This window comes from Acyrthosiphon pisum, chromosome A1 (genome assembly GCF_005508785.2).
Source record: "Acyrthosiphon pisum isolate AL4f chromosome A1, pea_aphid_22Mar2018_4r6ur, whole genome shotgun sequence".
NCBI classification, from domain to species: Eukaryota; Metazoa; Arthropoda; class Insecta; order Hemiptera; family Aphididae; genus Acyrthosiphon; species Acyrthosiphon pisum.
This window is the reverse complement of record NC_042494.1, coordinates 110,987,154-111,010,721: the sequence shown is the minus strand read 5'-3', so window position 1 is coordinate 111,010,721 and position 23,568 is coordinate 110,987,154. Positions and strand designations below refer to the sequence as shown.

At 26.7% G+C, this 23,568-nt stretch overlaps 1 protein-coding gene across 1 annotated transcript in view; it reads left to right on the top strand.

Annotated features, from left to right (window-relative positions):
- LOC100574734 (LHFPL tetraspan subfamily member 1 protein) overlaps positions 1–23,568 on the top strand; it is a 266,810-nt gene that overhangs the window by 141,499 nt on the left and 101,743 nt on the right. Inside the window, exon 3 of the mRNA XM_003245649.4 lies at positions 11,527–11,642. Within this exon, the coding sequence (XP_003245697.1) occupies positions 11,527–11,642 (116 nt within the window). The remainder of the gene's footprint in view (positions 1–11,526; positions 11,643–23,568) is intronic.

Sequence of the window (23,568 nt, the reverse complement as noted above, 5' to 3'; positions counted from 1 at the left end):
AAATAGAGTATTCAACTATTCGAACCTATTTAAAAAAAAGTAGTTAGGTTTTTTTTAGTTTATTGATGTTTTTATGAAAAGTTTACACTTTCATGTCGACAAGAATATCATCCAAAATTTGTAATTAATTACATACTTAGGTTAAATAAAAAATAAACTGAGTGAAAAATATACAATATAATATAATATAAATAAAAATATTATAATATAATAATTTCAATCTCAATAGTATCCTAGTTTTCAGCAAAATTTAAATTTTAAATTTATTTAATTGGTATTACAAGTTTTTAAAGTTTAAAAAAATTAGTATAGTAAATATATTATCTACAACCATTATGACATTTTGAATTTCATTCGCTAATTACAAATACTTTTGTAAATATAAATAACTTACTATATTATATCTATTCGAGTATATTATGTGTATTTAGTAGGTTTATAAGTATGAATATAAAGTAATTATATACATAATAATATTTGATCATAATTTAATTATGATTTGATAGGATAATAATTCAAGTGTAAGTTATTGTTAAGCAGATATCAAAATAATTAAAAAGTAAATATTTTTATACGATTTTATATACATTTTACATTTTGTGAGATTTATTTTTGATTTGCGTATGTTGATATTTGAAGAAGGTCCTTTAGTTTTGGGACATAATTTAAATTTTTAAACTGTGATACTTTGTAGAATTAGAACTCTCACGATCAGTATACGTGATAAGCAAACAAAAAAGCATGACAAGAAAAATCATAGAAAAGATATGAAAGATACCAGCCATTAATGACACTTTCTGTTGCGTTTGTTTATTAATCATTATTGTGAAATATCAACGACGACATTAATAATTACACTTCAGAAATCCACGAGAATTACCAGGAATTTATGACTAAGATACATTTTGAATAAGTGGATTTGGATGAGGTAATAGATGATTGTGAAAACATTTATAGAAACATTTTATGTATTTTATGCATTTTCATGTTCACTTAATGATGCATTTGTGTGTAGTATTTAGCTTAATAGGAAGTAGAGAGTGGAATTAAATAGTTTTCTTAGAGCTAAATTTCGAAAAAAAAATTATATTTGTATTTCATAATTTTTTTGCATTCCCTGCAATCGATATCCATAAGTTCTAAATGTTTTTAAAAGAGTTGTATATCCATAAAAAGTTTAATTAAAGCCTGCACCGATGGTTATTTTTAAAGAAAGTCTCTTAGATTTAATGTACATTAAACACGTGTTGAGACCAAGTTAAATGTTGTTCTATACATGATGTTTTACTGTTGATGAAGGGGGTATTAGGTTGCCACAGAGAGTGACATTAGAACATTGGGGACGATTTTAAAGTAAAGGATGTATGAGTGGATTTATTTTGATTTACATTAAACTGTCATTTTGTAAACCAGCTTTCCTGACTGTTAAGTTGATTTTGTAGATTAGTGGGGACTGTGTAAGGATTAGCATTAATTGATATTAACGCCTTGTCATCAGTATAGTCAACCACTGATGTATTTGGAGGGTGATACAACGGTCAGAGTCAAACATAATATATTATAAACAACAGAAAATTAAATACCACCCAGGTCGATGCCCGCATATTTTATAACTTATACCTATCATACCTAAGTGCGAAGAATCGTAACGAATTTGATAGTGACGTTCTGATAGATATGAATAATTGATGAACAGATATAGTATGCTGAAAGGAGAAATGTTTCCAGCTTTATAATAAACCTTCATGCCATATACGATAAAATGCTTATGAACCATATGAGAAAACACAAGTTAAATTTAATTGTTTTTTAGTGAGTACAAAGTATAGCATCTACAACTTTCAAGGGTCGAACAAGACCCAAACTGAGAATCGGACAAGACTTTTTTTTCTATCATAATAGGTATGGTGCGTTTAAGCATTTATAGTATTTTCTAGAACTTTAGCCAAGACAGGCAAAAAGCCAATGGGTCTTACAGCAATCTAAAACTTGGAAGTGAACGTATACATCTGAATTGTCATCGTCTTATTTAGGTATGTACAATATATACATATTTGGACCATACCTCCATATTTGAATACTCGTTTACAGTGTCACACAAAAATATTTTTAATAAAGTGATAACTGACTCAAGAGAATATTAAAATGTTATGGTAGGTTGATGAATTGTTTGTTTCTCTTATTATAGGTATTAAAAATAACAATTACAATACAATACATTCAGAAACAATTAAGTATCAAAGTTGTACAATTTAGTTACTTGAACTTTTTAATAATTACAAATCTATGATAATATATTGTGCTCTCGGAAATTAAATCCAACGCACTCCACATAAAACAATTTCATGTTAATGTATCATATATATCAAATATGTATCATGTAAATGTGTATACCCATCTAATATTTACATTTATTATTTTAAAATTGTATTGAAATATATTATATTATGATTACAATCCCTCTGTTTTTGCTAAACAAAAAAAAAATAAAAATTATTGTTTAATTTATTATTTGTACAATATAAAACTAATGCTTTTTATTTTACCAAACAACAATTTAAGTATTTTAATATTATGTATGATATATTCATATTTTATTCTCATTATGAGTGCTATTTTTTCATGCTTGAAAAAATGTGTTTGTTTGTCGTATGTATAGTATAATGTTCAAGTATGTGACCTAAACTGTAGCAATAATATTCATCTGCTGCGGTACAGGATAAGTCAGCATATATATGCTTAATATTCGTAGTGTTTTACCTTTTTAAATTTAGTTTCTAAAACTATTTTGGCCTATATTTAACTCCTAACTTTTCAATATAGTAAACAAAATTTTATATTTCGTCAACACAAACATTTTTTCACTCCTGCAAGTCTACCTCTCAGACATGACATCTTGTTGTTCATAATAATAATTATTTTAAACCAAATTAGTTAAACAGGTATAGCATAACTATAGAATTTCACTGATAATAAACAGTGTGATGTATGTGTGTCTTATACACAGTTTTCGGATGATATGTCGTGCATGGTTCCGGGTACAGATATGTCAGACGGTGAACAGAATACTTAAATTGTCGAATAAAATATTTGCAGCAGTTCCAAAAGCCTGGGGAACAATTGGGTCTTTGAATACAATTAAACCAGTAACTTCATATTAATATAGACCGGTCTGGGTCCTTTTGTATGGTCTATAATGACAAGTATGAAATTTCATTAATGTTCATTGATAATAATTAAGGGTAAAATCCTAATGTCATTACATCCGTTAGATATAATTCAAAGCCCAGTAATGTTCCCGAAATATATATATTTTTCCTTCGAGTACAAAATTATAGGTAGTGAAATAGGCTAATAAATGAAGTAAAATTTACATAGGTATATAAAATATATTAATATATATTGTGTGTTTTGCGACTAGAAATACCGCTGCTCTACAGAGTTATGGGAAATCTGTTTTGGAGATTGTGGTTTTACATATATATTATTTGATTAGCATAATAATAATGTTTTATATGATTGTATGCTTATCAAAGGGGAGTATGAGGGCCAAGGTGGTTGTTATAATGATATATTCCGGGACAATTAAAAATAAACAATAATAATATAATAGCCGTGTCCACTTATCGACATTGCGTGAACGGTGGCTGTCAACAGCGCCGGTGAACATGGATGATTCACGTATTTTATACGTCGAACAAATATATTTCTCGACGCTATTACGAAGGTGGGATAGGATATGGGGTGGAACAAAACGAGAAATAGATTTCCTTCAAAGCGGACCGTAACGAAACAAGAAAAACAATAACCGAGTACTTAAGAGGTTTGGTCTTGGAGATTTCCTGTCATCTGATATGGCCCCGGACTTTTATTTACGGCCACCGGCAACCCTTCTTTATTGTTATCTTCCCAGTCACAACTCCCACCCCAATACTAATGGATAATGTGATTTTCACCGGAGACAGTAGAAATTGGTTATTACTGACCCAGGACTGCAATTGTTTTGCGTGGATATAGGGATGGTCATTTTACCCAGACATATAATAATATAATGGATCCGTTTGAGAAATTTAATCGGTCGAATCTTTTATTCTTTTATAATGCACTAAAACTAAAACTATACTGCCAATATATACCTATAAATAATCATAAAAACAATATTTATAAGTTAGTTGAAAAGGTTAAAAAAAATAATTATTATTATTATAGGGTTTTATACTTAATAGGTAATAATTTCAACATTAAAGGGTTCAAAGAACATTTTTTTTTTTTAATTTTTAACTGATGTAACTGATGGGTATACTATTATATATAGCTGATACAAGACAAAACGAATACTTCATACATTTTCAAAATTATTCAAAATTCAAAAAATTCAATTTCCATGAAACAAAAATAGTCTCTTATGGTTAAACATTGAAATTCAAAATCTAATAGGTATTTTATTTTTCAAATATAATAACATTTTTATTTAAAATTAAGAAAGATAAAAAATAAATAATAAATAAATAAACATAAATCACATTACAATTAAAAAGTTTAGGATTGTAATTATTGTGTAAAATATTAAATTAATTGTATTATTATCTCAATTAGAACAATAATAATATTGTGTTAAATAACTTACTGTTTTAATTGTGTTTTAAATATTTGTAAGTATAATAATAAATTATTTTGGACATTTTTAATTGTAATTTGTATTTATAAACATCTATAATACTTTTTTTTTTTTTTTATTTGAGTTAAACAATCTATACAAATTATGTATAGTAAGCTTAAGTGTTAACAAATTAAGATTACAGCCAGAAAAATATGAAGGAGAAGCCACCCACTGGTGACACTCCATATCTATAATACTAAAGTAAAAATATCCTACAATTTATTATTGTACCATGGTTATATTTCTTTAAACATATTGGTATCGACATTTTGGATTTTATTTCTAGGAAATAGTCACAGAGAAACCTTACATAAAATCGGTAAAGTTTAAGGTACTTTTTGACGCTCATTAAAATAAATCGATTTTTTAATTTGTTTTTACTGTTGTTACGAAATGCGATTTCAAACTTAAATACTTGCAACTTGTCGTAAATGTTTAATAACTTTTTTTTAATGACAACTTTTCGTGAACTGGGGAGAAAAACTAAAGAATCAAACTTGAAATATTAAAAAAAAAAACGAAATATTAAGATGATAGTTCTTACATTTTTTTATGACGGCATCCATTAAATTTAACTAATTTATACAGTGGCTCAAACGCACACCACGTAGAATAAACACACTTTGAATCGCAATAATATGGTTTTCGTGAATACATTATCTATTTATCTTATACATTTAATTTTTAATGCATGCATCATTTTTACTTTAATGCTGAATCTTTGATAAATAACTTAGTATTTGATCCTTCATATTTTAATAATTTATATAAATTTAATAGGTATACAACCTTTGATAAACCCCTTTTATATTTACACTCATACTATGTTGTAATAAGTTCATGTTCCTTCCTAACATTTTTTTTTTGGGACGTGCTCATAAATTATCGATATTATATGAATGTTCAGTCAACATAATAATATTGATAAATCTTGATTTCGATTATTGTTTTGTGGTAATACATTTAACTGGAATCATTGATGATAAAAACTTACCAAAACGTACCTTATTTTAATTTTATGTATTTTTATCAACTGACGTCATATTATTGAAAAAAATTAAATATATCATGTTAATTTATTTTATATATTATTATATATATAAAGTTAATAACAAAAATTAAAAGAAAATACAATAAAGTGTTAGCAATTAATAACGAACAAATTTATAATTTATGTTCAGTTGGGAAATATAATAATAAAATACATTAAAATGTTATGTCAATAGCTTAAGTAATATACGTCTTTATTATTGTATAATATATTATGTTATCATTATTTTATTTATAGGATGACAATTTTAATTTTCAATAAATTGCATAATGCTTTATGTCTATCCTAAAAAATTATGTTTAGAATAAATAGTTATGTTTTACAAGCATGTAAATTTATATACTTTTGTGAAACAATAGAAAATAATATCGAATCCTTAAGTAACAAACCCGCTTTGCACGCCCCACAACGACTCCGTGAACTGTGAAATTCCCCATTTCCTCTTCAACTACCCCAAAATAGTCGCCACAACGTACCTACTTATTGTTTCTATTTGAATATTCCAACATCCACTTCAATATTCAAAATATTTTCCCCCTTATAAAAAAACACGTTATATCCCATGTTTTATCATCCTTCAATCAAACAGGCTTTATCATATTTTAATTGTTGTAAATTTATATTTTACCTAATTAGTTGTATAACTACCTACTTAATTATCAAGACTCATATAGTTTGAAAAAAAAAAAGTAACTAAATTTTTTTTTAAAAACTAGTCATTCTTACTAAACAGGATGTCGTTGATGAATAATTGGTCCATTGTTTTCAATTATTATTATTATTATTATTATTATTATTATTATTATTATTATACAATATAGTTTCATAATAATATGGCAATATATGAAAAAAAATAAATGCATTTTTGTTTTGATGAGATACATTTTTATAAAACTGTATACCTAAGAGTAAAGTTTCAATTTAATTATAGTTATTCTATCTGTCTTATTATTTTTTAAATGTTTATTGATATAATGCACTTTTGGGGTGTGTTAAATTATACTACAAAAAAATAAATATTATTTTATATTTGTATTTAATTATTATTGACGCTTTAAAATTATATTGACAGAACGTCTATCAATACATATACAATATTGTATTACTCCAAGTACTACGTTGTCGATCACAATAAAAAAAAATGAATTTTGGTTTAAAACAGTGGACAATATAAATGTGTTCATGAGAAAATCTTAAGATGATTATAAAGAACTCATAATAATGTAGGGACAATCTTTGTTTTCATTATTTTATGACAAAAACAGAAAAAAAGGCCAGATAATAAAATAACTATTAACTTCAATAATATGACGTATTTAAATCTATCAAATGTAATACTAATTGTACTCTAAAATAAATATTAATAGCACTGAACCCAAAATATTAGAATTAATTTACATTTAAATATTTAATGTAATGCGCATTATGTTCCAAATGAACAATTATGTAATTAATTTGTTTATTAACTATGAATTACGATCTGGGATCTTGAAAATGAGATCACACGTATTACTTAAAATAAATAAGGGTATCGTAATTCAATGGTTATAAGATATTAGTTCAGAGTTGAAATGAAAAGTTAATGGATAAGATAAAGATTATTTGTAGGTATCTAGATAATTAATATATAGCAATGCATTATTATCTAAATAATAAATAGATAAATTGTTAGCCTATCAATAACAATTAAAAATTAACATTATCGGTAAAATGTATGATGAAACTTTCGGTTGAAAAATTCTCATTCAGGTACTTCTAAATTGACATGTTTTTATTTCTTCGAATTACTAGTAAATATAATATTTGACTCCCATTTCAGAATATTTTTTATTGTTTTGAAGCATTTCATGAAAATTCGGAAATATTGTTCATGATGAATATTTAAGTTTTTATGTTTTAGAAGAATTTAGTTAGGCTTGGGTTTTTTCATCTAGGATAACCATTAGATAACTGTTATACAATATTTATCCAGATAAAACAATAGCTAAGTATTTACTATGCAGAGATACTCTCAATACGGAATATAAATCGCTTACGTTATTGCAAAAACGTGTAGGTGGCCCTTAATGCATAATAGTTTTGCAGTTTAAACAATTTTTGGATTACAATATTATTAGGTATTGTGTATTCTAAAATATAGCTTAATAACTTTTAAACTATCAGCAAATATTATAATTATTTACTTATACAATAATACTATGAGGTAAAAAGGAAATTCTAATTACTGGCGACCTTAAGCTTTAAATTATTGTCGTTTCACCATTGTTTTTGAGGTTTCTATGAGGCTCCTATTACTTGCTATTTTCTCTCTGCCTTTGTTCTGCTTACCCTCGTAATAATGTCAGGAAAAATATTTACACTCCGGTATAAAACAAGTAAGCCATTGGTGTTCTGCCACCGATGGCGACGGTTACGGTACATATAATAATATATACTTATAAGTGGCCTCACTACTGCTATTGCTACACACGGAGGAACAAAAACGTTTGTTTGTTTGTTTTCTCAACAAGCAGTACGTGACTGGATCTCGCAGTGATGAAAAATACAATTTTGCCCTAACGGAAAAACTGTAGTGACCGCAAAACTCCATGTTTATTGTAATATGCAATATATTGGACACTTCATATTTTCAAGTGAACGTATTTTTTTCTCGAAGACTTGATATTATGTAAAAAAAAAAAAAATTGTGACAAACAACATATCAGAATAGTGGTTGTTGGACTCTTGTTTCGTTTTGCTCGCATATTTGTTTTCAAAATATATAAAAGCGATGCGCATAAATCATCGCACATTAAAAAACAATAAACAATTATACGTGTGAGGAAAATGGAAATCGATTTATGACGAAAAGTGGACCACCACGTTTTTTACTGCTGTTTCCCCTATTTCAGTGTATGAATAAACGTATTTGAATAGACAGACAAATAAAATCACAAATTGCATTTAAATATCTAAATAATGACTTTACGTTTTAAAAAAAAAACTCTCAATGAATTTTGAAAAATATGATATTTAAAAAAAAAACTATAAGTAATTTCCGTATGAATTATAATATGTAACTGTGATCACATCATTATAGTATATTATATTATTTGCTCAATACATAAACAAAGTTTTCAGTGGTGTATGCTTTTCGATTTTTAATCATAAATACAAAATAGGAAGACCAGAAAACATAAATTTACTGTAAAAATAATTTGTTTTAATTGTTTTAAAATTATTTTTCCAACATAATGATCTGTCACAACGAGTAATAATAAAATGTTAACTTCTTACCATATTTAGCAATTAATTTTCCAATTATAATTTACTTAAAATCTTAAATCTCGTTATAAGATAGTCATATTATAATCACTATTATAAATGTTAATGTATTCAGATTATGCATATTGTAAATATTAAACTAATAATTGTGTGTGTTTTTTTTTATAGTGTTTCGTTTCTACTTGTTACATTTTTAGAAGTGTTCTTTTTTACTAAACTTTGGGTGTCGATAAACTTTGGAACAGTTAATTTTTTTTATGAAAAATCATGTATATGTATACATATTATATTTATGGTTACTCCGCTTACTGCCAGATGTTTTTAAAAGGAAAACAACAAAAGTTAAAGAAATTACTTTTCCTGGCTTTTGGACGACAGAATATAACTTATGAGATAAAAATAAAAACCATTTTACCGTTTTTTAAAGTTAACAATAATGGAATCATAATTATTTTTTTTTTACGTTGTAGAATTCATTGTGCTCACACTTTACGTTATTTTTTGTGAGACATTTTTTTAAAACAAAAGCGTTTACAATGTTTTTGAATAGTTTTTTGCATTGAGAATATGGTGTCTACCCATTGTTTTTATTTTTAATAAGTTTGTTATGCATAAATGCTATTTTCGTTTTTTAAAGTATTTTATAACTTTAGTAGTGGCTGGTCAATATCGCTAGAAAAAATATCTCTTATCAAACACAAAATATTTTTTTTTTCCAAAAATATCCTACTTGTGGTAACAAAATACAATTGGAATTATACATACCATAATTAAAAATAATTATTAAGGTACACACGTAGATAGAATGAAAAATGTATGACAAATAGCCAGTGGGATTAATTTTATTTTTGGTTGATATTGGGTAGAAAATTCTTATTTCAATGTATAACAAATAATAAAAACAAATAGTTTCAACATTTATTACATCTTCTCCGGAGACTATAATAATAGGTTTGGAAAAATAATTTTTTAGTATAAAATAGAAAAATTCATGTCCGATAAGCCTACTAATAATGTATAAAAACCACGGTGAAAAATATTTAGTTGAGTAATTTGATAGTTAATACCATAGATATATACAACAACTAGATAACCGTCTTTATACTACAGTTGTGATCAATGTTGAAATCGGCCGCCATTTATAAAGCAGGCAATGGCAATTATTTAACATTGTCACTTGTTTTAATATTCATAATTATTTGTTAAATGTTATTAAATCATTTAGATATTATAGTTACGAACTCAAATAAATAAGGTAAATCAAGAAATAGGTTTATAGGTTACCCAGTTGGTATACCTATAACCTACTATATTATTGGTGACAGTAAGTAATCAATGATTTATAGTGTTCATACTGCAGATAAAATATTAAAATCTACTATTGAATAAATGTTTATCAATAGTTCATGCAGGTATCGTAATATGCACATTACATGGACTTTTAATCGAACTCATTTATAATTTAGGGTTTACGGTTTTCCACGGATATTAAAAATACATGTATATATACCCAGAATCCACGTATTATAATGGGTAGGTATTAAGAAATTAAAAATACGCATATGCAAATACCGGGGTTAATTTTATTCTTTAAAACCCGAATGCGTGCATATGAAATATATATTATCGCATATTTGTTTACACAGATTTTATACCTATAGTGTATACTCGCATACCTACTCAGCCCTAACGCATTGAGTAAATTATTTTGAAATTACAAAATTGTAAATTTGATTATGATATCCCTATAAAGGTTAGGCCAAGTAAGTGCTTCTGTTGTTGCTATTCAAATATGTAATATGTATATTAATATATTATATTGCAAGAATAATACAGTGGACACTGTTTAGAAGAATACAAATAATACATTAAACGCTGATTATAAGACTCACTTTGGAACCGGCACAATGTGAGTCTTTCAACCGAATAATCCTTATATGTGAAATGGCGAAAAAATATTATTCCGTTTGTTTAGCTATTTTAATTTTACGTATTATTATTTAACATTTTTTTTATGTACATATACATACAATGTTATTTAATAACCGTGAAATCTACAAAAATCGGAAAATTGAGTCATAACGATAACGGTAATAATTGTGATAGGAGTAAAATGTAGAAACAAATAATTTCTGTGCTGTTTAATGCCTTATTAATATGATAAGGCTTGAATTAAAACCACTCTAATATAACTAAATTTTTAATAAACGATTTACCAATATTTCACAAAAACCATAATGAATCGTATTTAAACATAATATAATATATTTGTGTCCACGGAAGCACTAGTCTAATTTATGATTTTTTTTTTTTATTATTGTCAACACGACGTTATAATATATTCGCATAAATGCATTTATAACACAACTGTATTGATACTTGATATCATGATATTCTTCACAAGTGACATTTTTTTTTCATTGTGATTGATTTCATATTATATTATACACGTCCTCATAGATAATAATATATATTAAAACAGGTTTATATAGTCATGACTCGTGATATATTTTACGGGACAATGGAAAATGATTTTATTATTTATTTATAGGGTCGATTAATGGACAAGGCTGACGCGTACTTCAGCTCGTTCCGAAGGTGCAACTACCCCAGACTCATGTCAGACGGAACGGTGGCGCTTGTGCACGAGTGCGGCCGATACGCCAAGTGAGTAACGATTGAAATTTAATTTTTCTCTTTCTTTTTACGAACTATGCTCCGAGTAAAATATATTGTCAGGACGAAATGCAATGTACTCTCAAGTGTTGGTACGTACAATGAACAACATGTCTTATACATGACGACATCTGTGGCATTCGTGCGCGCGTTGTACGACAACAATAGTTTAACATAATAGACAAAATGTGCGTTTCTTGGAACAGGGTAGGTGTAGTAGAATTTGCATTTCAAAGTTTCAACCGTCGTCCTGATAGACTTTCTGGTGACGGCTAAATTTCATTAGTCATAATATTATCCACCCGTAGGTCCTGCAGACACCATAGTCGCTTTACCGCGAGAGATCATATTTTCTGCTCTGTGGTCTCTAAATTATTACACTTTGCCCCGTTTTAGTCCAGATTTCATCAACGATATACCTATCTATTATAGTCTTATAAGTACAACTCGTCTATCGGTTTAGGTATGTTCATTATTAGAACACTTTAATCAACTTTTGTCGATATAAATTATTGTACTAAAATGATACCAATATAGCATCGACACCAGTCGAACGTGGAACATATTATAATATTTCACGTAGGTTGTAGGTACCTAACGTTTGTTTATTATGTTTTTCCATATTGTGCACTTCGCATCCTTTACATAAATAATAATTAAAACAAATGTATTGATAGCAATTTAAATACTAAAATATAGTTTGGAATACTAATAATATAGTTAATTAAAATTAAAATATGCAATCACACAATATTAATCATAATTAGACGTACAATTTAAAATGGAGAGAGAATGGTACATAAATTATTGCAGCAATAATTTATGGTGTATTCTATTTATTCATTTATTTTTTAGTAATTTTTACAATATAGTTTTAAACCTGAAACTATTTCGTTGTATTTATTAACATGTAAGTATGTATAGGTAGCTTAAAGATTTTAAAACGGTTTTTTAGAAAAATATATAATACTACCTGATCTAGTCACATTTTAGGAAGTTAATATAGCAATATTAAAAAAAACTAAATGCCCAAATTTGAAGTGGTGCGTTGAATAGCAAATGATTTTTCTGAATAAAAAATGAATGTACCAAAATATAATAATTATTACTACCATGGAAAATGACTTCTGTTCAAAACAGCAGTAATAATAATTACTGTTATTCTGTTGACATTCGTGTTTAAGCCCCAACGCTGTATAATTAATGTTAAATAATACTACGTAATAAAATGTTGGAACATGTACATAAAAAAGTTGTAATAGCCGTATTTGTGATGCCTAATAATGAATTTCGCAGACGTACAAACATTGAAACATAAAACCTAAACGTTAAAAATTAAGTAGGTAATGCATTTTGAATGTTTGAAACCTGATGACACTAAACTAGTATTTTAATAACAATGCAATAATTAATATTCTTGTGCATTATATTACATAGTGCATGCTGCTTATTATATCATGCTTATTACTGTGGTTAAATAACTGAAAAAATAATTTGAGAAAATAATTGAAAAATATTATCAAATTTCTTGAATCAATATTTCAAGTATTGTTATCAATCCTTTTTTTCGTATAACTATTATCGTATTACATAATTATGTGTATTTTTAATTTCATAACGTCTCGTGCAGTACATAGCTTAGTTAACATGTTTTAATAACTTTATAATGTATACATTAATAATATAAAGTTTCACAAATAGTTTGATTATTTCTGAATAAATTGCATTTAATTATAGTTTATAGTGATATGTTGAATAATTTTGTTTAAAATATTAGGATCATGTTCTTGCATAGTTTAATAAATTAGAATAAATAGAAAGTTTTGAATTCTACTACATTCTTGAAAGGGTAAATAAAATAACTTTATGGTTATAAAAGTTCTTTGAAATTGTTTAAATATTCTAAATCATCTTTTTTTCGAATTTGTTCTTAGATTTCACGAATATTATGATTTTGTTATATCCAAAACGGATGAAAAAAAACCTAATAATAGCAATAAAAAATACTTTCGACAGCATCTGAATCCTATTCATCCTCTGTGTAATCCAAACCACATTCAGACCACTCGATAAACCAAACCGACTTAGTATTTGTGCATGTTGGTAAAAATATACTTGTATAGTTTTCCAGCAAAACAGTGTAAGAAAGTTATATAGAAAAAAATAATATTAAATCACAGTATTTGTACGAAAATCGTAACGTGTAAATTACAAAATCCACGCAAACATTGCTTCGCGGCCTGATAAATAATCTTACACATGCACAGCTATTGAATCACGAAAGGGGTGAACAGAAAGGTCTCTATATATAAATACACGTTTGTCTGCTGTACACTCAACCCACGCACTTGACATACTTCCTGTCTGTTATTATGGTGTGTATTTACTGGATTTAAAATTTTAAAGAAATCACGAACCTTGAATGAAAATAAAAATAATAATAATGACTGATTATATTGTAATAATAGTTCAAAAACCACTTTTTAAATTATAAAACGACTGTAAAGTTATGATTGTATGATAATATTTTTTAACAAAAAAAATATATACCAAAATATTGTAACGATGAGAAATCGGTCATTTTTGACATTGTCGGCATTTCTGCATCCAATTGTTGCTCCAATAATATTGTGTCTATTTAAGTTTTATTTCTAATCAAGTATAAACAGAATATACTTGGTGATATATTATTAATATATGTGAAAACAAAATATTTTTTATGAGTATTTCGATGTATAAAAATCTAATGAAGGACTAGTTTATGAGTTATAAATACTTATTTAAAGTATAGATGATTAGAGTTGTAGTGGACCAATATTTTGACCGCATAACACTCAATTCCGCTCATATTAATTATAAATACTTATAAGTTATAAGTTGCGTAACTCATAAGCTACTCATCCTAAATTTGATTTTTATATACCAAAATACTTTAAAAATGTCTGTTTTGGGGTATGAAATTAAAGTTGTATGTTGTCATTCAATAAACTGAGAATAAAAAAGTTAAGAATACAAAATATTATTTTTTTTTTGTTAATATTGTTTTTTAACGAATAAAAATCATGTACATTTTTTTATGTACATTTATTGAAATAATGAGTGTTCAATGATAAAAAAAAAATCAAATGGTACTCATCAACACAATTATTAAACTAGTACACAACCCATTGCACGACCCAAAATAGCTTAAAAATATTTTATTGAGTATTAAAATATTTTATTTTGTTTAACACAACAGCCCAAAGCCCGAAATATAATACTATAATATAAAAAAAGACAAAATCTAGCATTTAATATATTCACTAATTATTAACTAAAATTAATTAATTTAATTTATTCTTGTATAACTAAATATATTACAACAATAAATTATTAATTATAATAAAGGTATCTCGCTGCAACCTACTATTGAATATATTGTTAGAAAATTATAGAATATTATAAGTAATATAGTGGTAAGATTAAGGTAATTTACTAAATTAAAATTGAACCACTGAATCACTTTTTTATTTTGTTGGAACAAGCATATATTATATAGACAGTATATAGTTCAAAAAAAATATTCTATAGCTCTTTGTTCACTTTAAAGTTTAAATTGCATCTGAATTTATTCACTTTGAAAATATTATATAAGTACATAGAACTTTTCAAAGAAAAAATTTATATTTTCATTTGCTTTTAAGTATTTATTGGTTATAATTTATAAATAAAGTTTTAAAACTTAATTAAATAATAGATAAAAACAATTTTTTTATTATGAAAGTTAATTTTAGTCAAATTATGATATTTATAAAATTTAAATGTGTTTCCTGGATAATGTAAAACAATTGAAATATTATAAATTTGTGATTTTTAAATCGCATATTTTTATCCATGTTGCATAAGTTAATAATATAATATTTATCTCTTAAATATATTTAACAATATTGTCTTTGTTAAACCCAAAAATGTTAATAAAATAATTGTTTTTATATATTATTATTATTATTATTATTATCATTATCGTTCTTAAGCAACAGAACCTCCGAATTGTATTATTTTTCCCTAATATAAAAATATATTTATTTTTTAATTTTTAATTTTATGTAACTTGGTAATTGTTCCCAAAATTTAAATACGAACAAAGCTTTATGATGTTACTGTTTTTACTAAACTCGTTAAATAATAAAATTAACTAACGATAAGAACAATGAATTTCACGTGGAATTCGTTTTCAACAAAATCCGTTTTTACTGTTCTGTAGGCGTTCTACAAAAATCAAAAATACTATTTAAGAAATTCTAATATTTAGAACGATAATATTTAACTATTCTGACAATACTGTTGACCACCAACAAGCTATGAAATATATTATTATATTGTAAGAGATCCTTTATATTGATATATCTTCGGAATACATCTAACCTGGCGTGTATGAGCCAAACAGCCAATGATTATTTATTTATTTTACTTATTTACGTTGAATAGCACTTTACAATAGGTACAGAATAATACTTTTATATTTCATGAAACCTCGTAATAATAACATAATACTAACAAAAAGACCACCAACGTCGTGTCAGCATTGTAGTTATAGGTGGTAGACCTCAACGTACACAATATTAACAAAATTATAAACATGGTGTTTTCAAACCTCGGCCATTTTTAACACGGATTTTGGTGTATTCAACCTTTTGATCATCGATTTACGTGATATTACGAGGGTATATAATTATATAATTCTGGGTAATACGAACGGCGATGAACCGTTAAATTACCATGTTATTATTATTATTATTATATTGCCTTCAATATTTTCATGTTATCAATTTATTGTGAATAGAAAAAAGCAGAAGCGCTCAGACAATACCTCTCCAAATTTTTTAATCCAAATAATATTATAACTGTACCCCTTTTTCAGAAAATACAATTTACGATTCCTTAAAAACTCCACTACCAATAATGGCTCTGTTACAGTAACCGTTTACCCCAAACGTGCTCAAAACGTTTATACAATAATGTATATTGGTTAAATTGATAAGAAACACGACTTAATCACTTCAAACATCCTGAGAAATCATCCCCCGATATACACCTGACATATTTGTTTAATATAATTCTCCGTATCTCTTGTTTCTTGATACAATGAACATTCCTCCTAAACTATGTCACAGTCATTCTCTTCCTTAAATTTAACAAACCAATAGGTAATACCTCCACGAATATATCAATGCTACAGCTTTTCTCAAAACGTTATGAACAATTAATATTCAATCTTTTCTACTCAGTTATCAAGGAAAACAATATGTTCTCGACATTAATTTTTGATTTCAGTAACACCACCCGACAACACAATCACACTGATAAGCATATATTATTATATATACTGTGCATTGCAATAATGGTTTTTATCTTAAAAATATTGCTAGATACTGCACCGTCGTTAAAAAAAGTATTGTGTGCCATATTCTTCAATTTGTACATAAATTAATACTTATTAATAACTAATAACACAATCATTCATTATTCCCTTCACTATTTTTTAGTGTTTTTCTCAAGGCCCCAACCCTCTTTAAACTATATTCAGCTCACCAACCCACGAGTCGAAAACATAAAAAGCTAAATACACCAAACTAAAAGTGATTTACTCTACATATGTAAATCTCGTTGCAGCATCAATATATCTTTAAAATCAACAATCAATCCCTCTGGTACAACTGCTGTCTTAAAGCTAATAAAAAAAAAAATTTCACTCAACCTTTGATCTCCGCCTCATCCAAATTACCACCTGTACAACTAAACAGCGAACTCAACTAACCAATATCTAATTTAACCTAATACATATACATAAGTACATAACTTTCTACAAACCGTTGACGTGGGTGAAGCACATAAACTAAATAGCAAACTTTATCTGTTGTCGGATATATCCTACCCTGGGAAAATACTCGAAAATTCCCATAAAAACAAAATTTTACTTTTATAATCTACTGTAAACCTATTTGGGTGTATGTATACAACTTTGGGGTCGGTCAAAAAAAAATGATACACAAAAAACAAAGTATTCCAATCCAAAATCATCATACATTTTTTCTATATTCCATACGTGTCAAATCATCTCTACACTGACTTCCATATTCCCAAAATCACTGAAATACCTGCATACTGTGCTACTTTTAGTTTATTTTCCACCTTATATCTATCCACAGAAGGCTCAAGAAACAATAGTCCAGAAACAAAAATGTAAAAACTATTCCTAAGTTCTAGAGAAATGACACATTTTTCTCAAAACAACTTTTAATACTCAATTTATAGGTTACAACAATAATTATTCACGCAACCATAAACATTTTTAAATTTATATTATTATAATAACAAAATGGCTCATACAAAATAAGTCTAAGTATATTACATTATTTAATCCATTATTATTTTTTACCTACTTCAAATATAAACTTAAAATTAACTTTATTTGTCTGAATATCATTATTGACATACGAACGCTGTTGAAGAAAGAATCAGATTTTTCGAAGTGACTGTAAATCATAATATTATGTAAAACATATAATATAAAAGATATTACCAATATCCGAAATTTAAAATACAGTCCCTGAATAGAGAGGGTACAAAACAATATTGTTTCACATCCAAACATTTAATATAAATTCCCAATAAGCGGTGAAGGCAATAATTTAAAACAGAATTTCCTTTAGAAGCAATAAGTGTTTTTTGAATTAAAAAGAAATATAATATATAACAATGTACTGAATACAACAAATATAATATTGTAACAAACGGAAAAGACAAAAATATGTGGGGAAAAATTAACACAACACGGTACTTAAAACCCTTGAAACGCTTTCTATCTATGGTTAGGTTTTAACCATTGTGAGCATTGGAGGTATGATTTGTCAGTACACTTCGAATAAATTTTAAAATTAGTACCTATACCAAATGTAATGGTTAATCGTCCAGATTTATAATCACAGTTTACTAAAAAAAAACACAATGGCTTATTTGATTTTAATTACATGTACCTATTATGTATGAATCAAATAAAATATATGTAAACGTATATATACAGAGTGATTTTTAAACATTCTCATATTTCAGACTTTGTTTACCACTTAAGAATGACCATATGAAAATACAAATCTCTGATTTTCAAGTATAAATCCCCCCTTTAGACTTTAATAATTCAGCAGATATTTTTTTTTGAGAATTTTTTTGTATCTTAATCAAAAGGATGATAAATATGGTAACGTGTATAAATATGGTAACGTATGGCTAAAGTAGATGATTTTAGGATGTCAGTTATTTAGTTATTACTTATTACTTATTACTATTGATATATAAATATAAATAATTTGTAAAAATTATCCAAGTGTTATAAATATTATATATCATATTGCATATAGCTTATATTTTTATAATGTTTAAAGATTATTTTAATTAGCATAAACATATTAATAATACTCAGATAACACTATAACTACTCATTAAAATTTTGATTTCGATACATCAACATTTTCAAGAAAATCGTCTGCAAAGTTATTCGCAGTGAAAAAGAGGAGTTTTTATTTATGCAAAGAAGTTTGTATCACCGCACATAACACTCCTTAAGTGTAATTATAAGGTATAATTAAAAATTCTAAAAATCAGAATTGTAACGAAACTTAATGTACTATTAGATCATAAAACGGGGGTGAGCATGCTAAAAAAATCACCTCGTATACATTCATATCAATATAATATACAAAAGAATATACCTCTACACTACAGTAATATACTATTTATATCATACATTCAGGCATACAATCGCAGGTTTTAATTGATAATAAAAACCCATATGTGCATTGGTCACTCTCACTTAGGCAAGTATCCAAGCCAAATTTACAGCACAATATTGTCCAAAGCACTGGACAGTTTCAGGTGTGTTATACTACTAACAACTGTAATATTACTACCAAATAATATTGTGAACTTGACGTCACTTGAAAAAGTTGATATACAGCAACGCCAAAAACGAGTACATTATTCCCATTGGATATTCTCCAGATATAGTGCGGTGTGTTATAAATGTCACGTTTATTACCAGCCTCTGGTTGCAAACGTTATAAAAATAATTTATAAAAAAATATATAAACGCGTAATGTAAAAAAATATAATAGAGTTTTGTAAAGTTTAACTTTATACTTACCGTCTTGGCGTTATTATATAATGTGGTCGTATTCATCAAATGAATTTAGTAGCAACGCATTAAAAATATAATATCGAAATATATACTTCTTGATATTTTAAATTAAGACGTAAACCGTATATCTATATAAATACAATTCATAGTAAGAATGAATTTTGATATACGATTGTAACGGACGTGATTAAACTGATTAAAGCCATTAGTGGCACTTCACTGGGTTGGTTACCAACGATTTGTTTCTATTGGATTACAATTATTTATGCTTACACTCTGTGAAATACATATCGTAATATTTCATTTAAATTCTATGGATTGAATAGAATTTTTATTTTTATTTTTTTTTTGATTTAAAATTATTGAATACAGGTACCTAGAACTCAATTTAAAACTGTCAATAATATACTGTAAAGAATGCCCGTGGGTGAGGATTTCCTAGATTTAAAATAAATTTAGAACCCGTTTTTCCAGGAATAATACATTTTTCAGTTGATTAGATTGTTTATTATATAAACGTTATTTCATAAATGATTGTAAAGATCAAAAATATTATAATTTTTAAACAGTAATACAATATTAATTGACCCAATCGTGAAAAAAATACATAGGTACTTATAATTAATTTCTCAAAACAAGCAAAGTTGTTCAATCGTATAAAAAATAAATGTTTTAACCTAATTATATAACCTATATTTGTATCTAAGAACATCATCTTAAATCAGTTTGTAAATAATTGTAACTAATGGCCTTTGTTGTCGATGTTATTTTGATCAATAAAAAAAATAAAAAAAAATAAAATATTAATTGAGTTGTAAAATTATTATTATTTTTAAACAAATTGTATAGAATATTGTGAACTCGGGATTTTGTACTACGTTTCAATATATTTTTTATTAATGATTTGTATTTACCCAACGACCGCGGTTCGTCACTATCATTATAGTCCGACATTATTTTGATATGTTACCATTTTTTTTTTTATATATATATAGTGCAATGTCCAGTGTCCACCCAAATTAACCCTAGTCGAACTTTTTTCAACACACAAATTATTTCGTATTTTTTGAATGGCACAATGGAAAAAATATTGAAACATGAAATATCCAGGAAAACGATTTATTCCTACCTTATCAATATTATAATCCGCTCAAGTATTGACATTTAATTTCAATAATGATATTTAAAAAAAAAAATGAAAAATGTTTATAGTTCAATAAAATATTGTTTCATCACACAATGCTCATGGCATGGTGTTAATATCTGTCACAGATGAGTATTACCGTTGACATCATGAATTCCTGCAAACTGCAAAGGAATGCTTGCGATGAATTTTTCTCGATATGATGATATCGTTAAACATACCTTGTCACCCATCAAAAATCATCTGGTCTGCCCAATTTATTTTCATATTAATCAATGATAGGTACTGGATAAACTTTATTACTTAAAACAAAATATTGATTAGAATGCATTATGTCTCTAAGGCTCTCTAAGCTAGTTTATAAACTGAAAAAGCCAATTTCTAGCTGCTCAATAATGTAGGCGGTATTCAAAATCAATTTGATGAGCCTATGAAAAAAAAAAACTTTAACACATTTGATTTTAAGAACACGCGCGTAAGTGTATTTTGTGTGAAAAACACGTTTTCGATTCCGAACATTTTTCAGTATTATACTCTAACCCGTAACGGTTTCAGTTTATTTTTCAATTTCCCCTACCCAAAAGCCTCTAGATAAGTCCAAACGAATGCGTCATTTATCAACATGTAGCACACTCTAATAAAACTAAATGGGTTTGTAGTAGTTTATTTTTTGCCGTTCACCCTTTATCCTATGAAAAAAAAAGATATTGCAGCTAGAAGTCTTGCAAAATACCGCGGTATGTCATTTTTATTCAGATGACCTCATGAAATTATTAATATCGACTGAAAATCGATACCTATTTCGTTTTTATCGATTATGGTTCTGGATTTTAATATACCGGTATAATATAAACTGTTGTAACCGCTTTAAATAGAGATCTTTAAATAATGGTTTACATTGTTTGATTATGATATCGGTTTCAAGCAATATTTTCTTTATATTATGTAGGTTACCTACGTATTTTAAAAATATTCCACAGTTGTACAATACAATATGTAATAACAAAACAGGTGGGTAAGTGGATGTCGCTCTGTTGTACAGTAGGTTACAAGTGGGTCTCTTTATAATGGATAGTATTAAATTTGAATTCAATGATATAATATCACTGTATAAGAAAAATGATTCTGAGTGAAGACAGTATGTCAGTCTAGGTACGTATAAGATTAACATATTATATACTTATCTATGGTATTAAAAAAAAATTGACCAATAATAGGTATCTATAATAAATTCCAAATTAATCATATCACAATATCTATTAGGTACTTTTAACGCGTTATACATCAACAACAAATCGTGGTACTATCATAGATATATAATATACTTTAGAAGTTTCAAGTACCCACGAATAATATTATACAATCACAACAAAATGACTAAAATAGTTATTCCAGGTTTTTTAATATGTAATTTCGTCCAAATTTGAGCTTTAAATGACTATAAAAATAAACTGTACTTATGTATTTTTTAGATTTTTTGGTACCAGAATTAACTACTTACGTATGGAATTTTGTTTTAAATTTTCAATCCTTAGATATAAAAGTTGAACTTAAATTTTTAATTACGAAATAATTATTCAATTTTAAATTTGATAAATTTTGTCAAAATTCGACCTTTAAATGCTTATAAAAAAAAATTGTGCCTTTGTATTTTTAATATTTTTCAACTGTTATTGTAGCAATATATCAGGAGCCTTGTATTAAGCCTTTTTACACTTTTTGGCCCAACAGATAAAACTTTATTGATATTCGTCGAAAAAAAAACTAAAAATATCGAAAACTGACCATGTCTGTAAACAGCTCAAAAAGACCCAAATAATTTTCAAAATTTTATCGTATATATAAAATGAAAATATAAAAATTCAGTGAAATTTTTAAGTATCTACAGTCATTCGTTTCTTAATTACAATAAAATAATAAAATCGTCACATGAGAAATCGAGCGAATATCAAATGTTGTAAAAATATGAATTTCAAACGCTCATAAAAATTTAATTTGACTTTTTTGTAGACATTTTTTTTTTTTTGATAAAGGTAGACAATATTATGTGGAATCTCATATATGGTATCTTTTCGAAATCGTCGTCTTCGTGCAATAAGTATAATAATAATAATAATTAAAAACCTATTTTTTTAATACAATTATTACCTATTCAAATATCATTTGAATTAATCAAATATAGGTAATATAATACCATTATATTATGCACCCTAGCGTAAAACTATAATATTTTGGCAGCTCCCTTGTACAGCATCGACTTTGGACATCAACGTAGCGCCACCGCTGTTTTCCCTACGACTTCAAATCGGTTTTATTGTTAATGGATACGTACTCGGGAGACGATCGTTTTTGATTGTTAACTCATATCTCCGCCAAATGGTCTGTACGTTTTTCACATTTTCTTTTTGATTTGTAATCTTTTTTTTTCTCCAATATCGCACTGTCCCCGGTTCAATCACGCGTCTACTGTGCATTCTAGGTACTTGCTGGCTAAATCTATTCGTAAAACGATTTGTCGATTCGCCATCAATGTGGGCTTGTCGTACTGTATTCGATATCACTATTGCTTGTAGACTGTAGTAATAATTGTATTTATAATA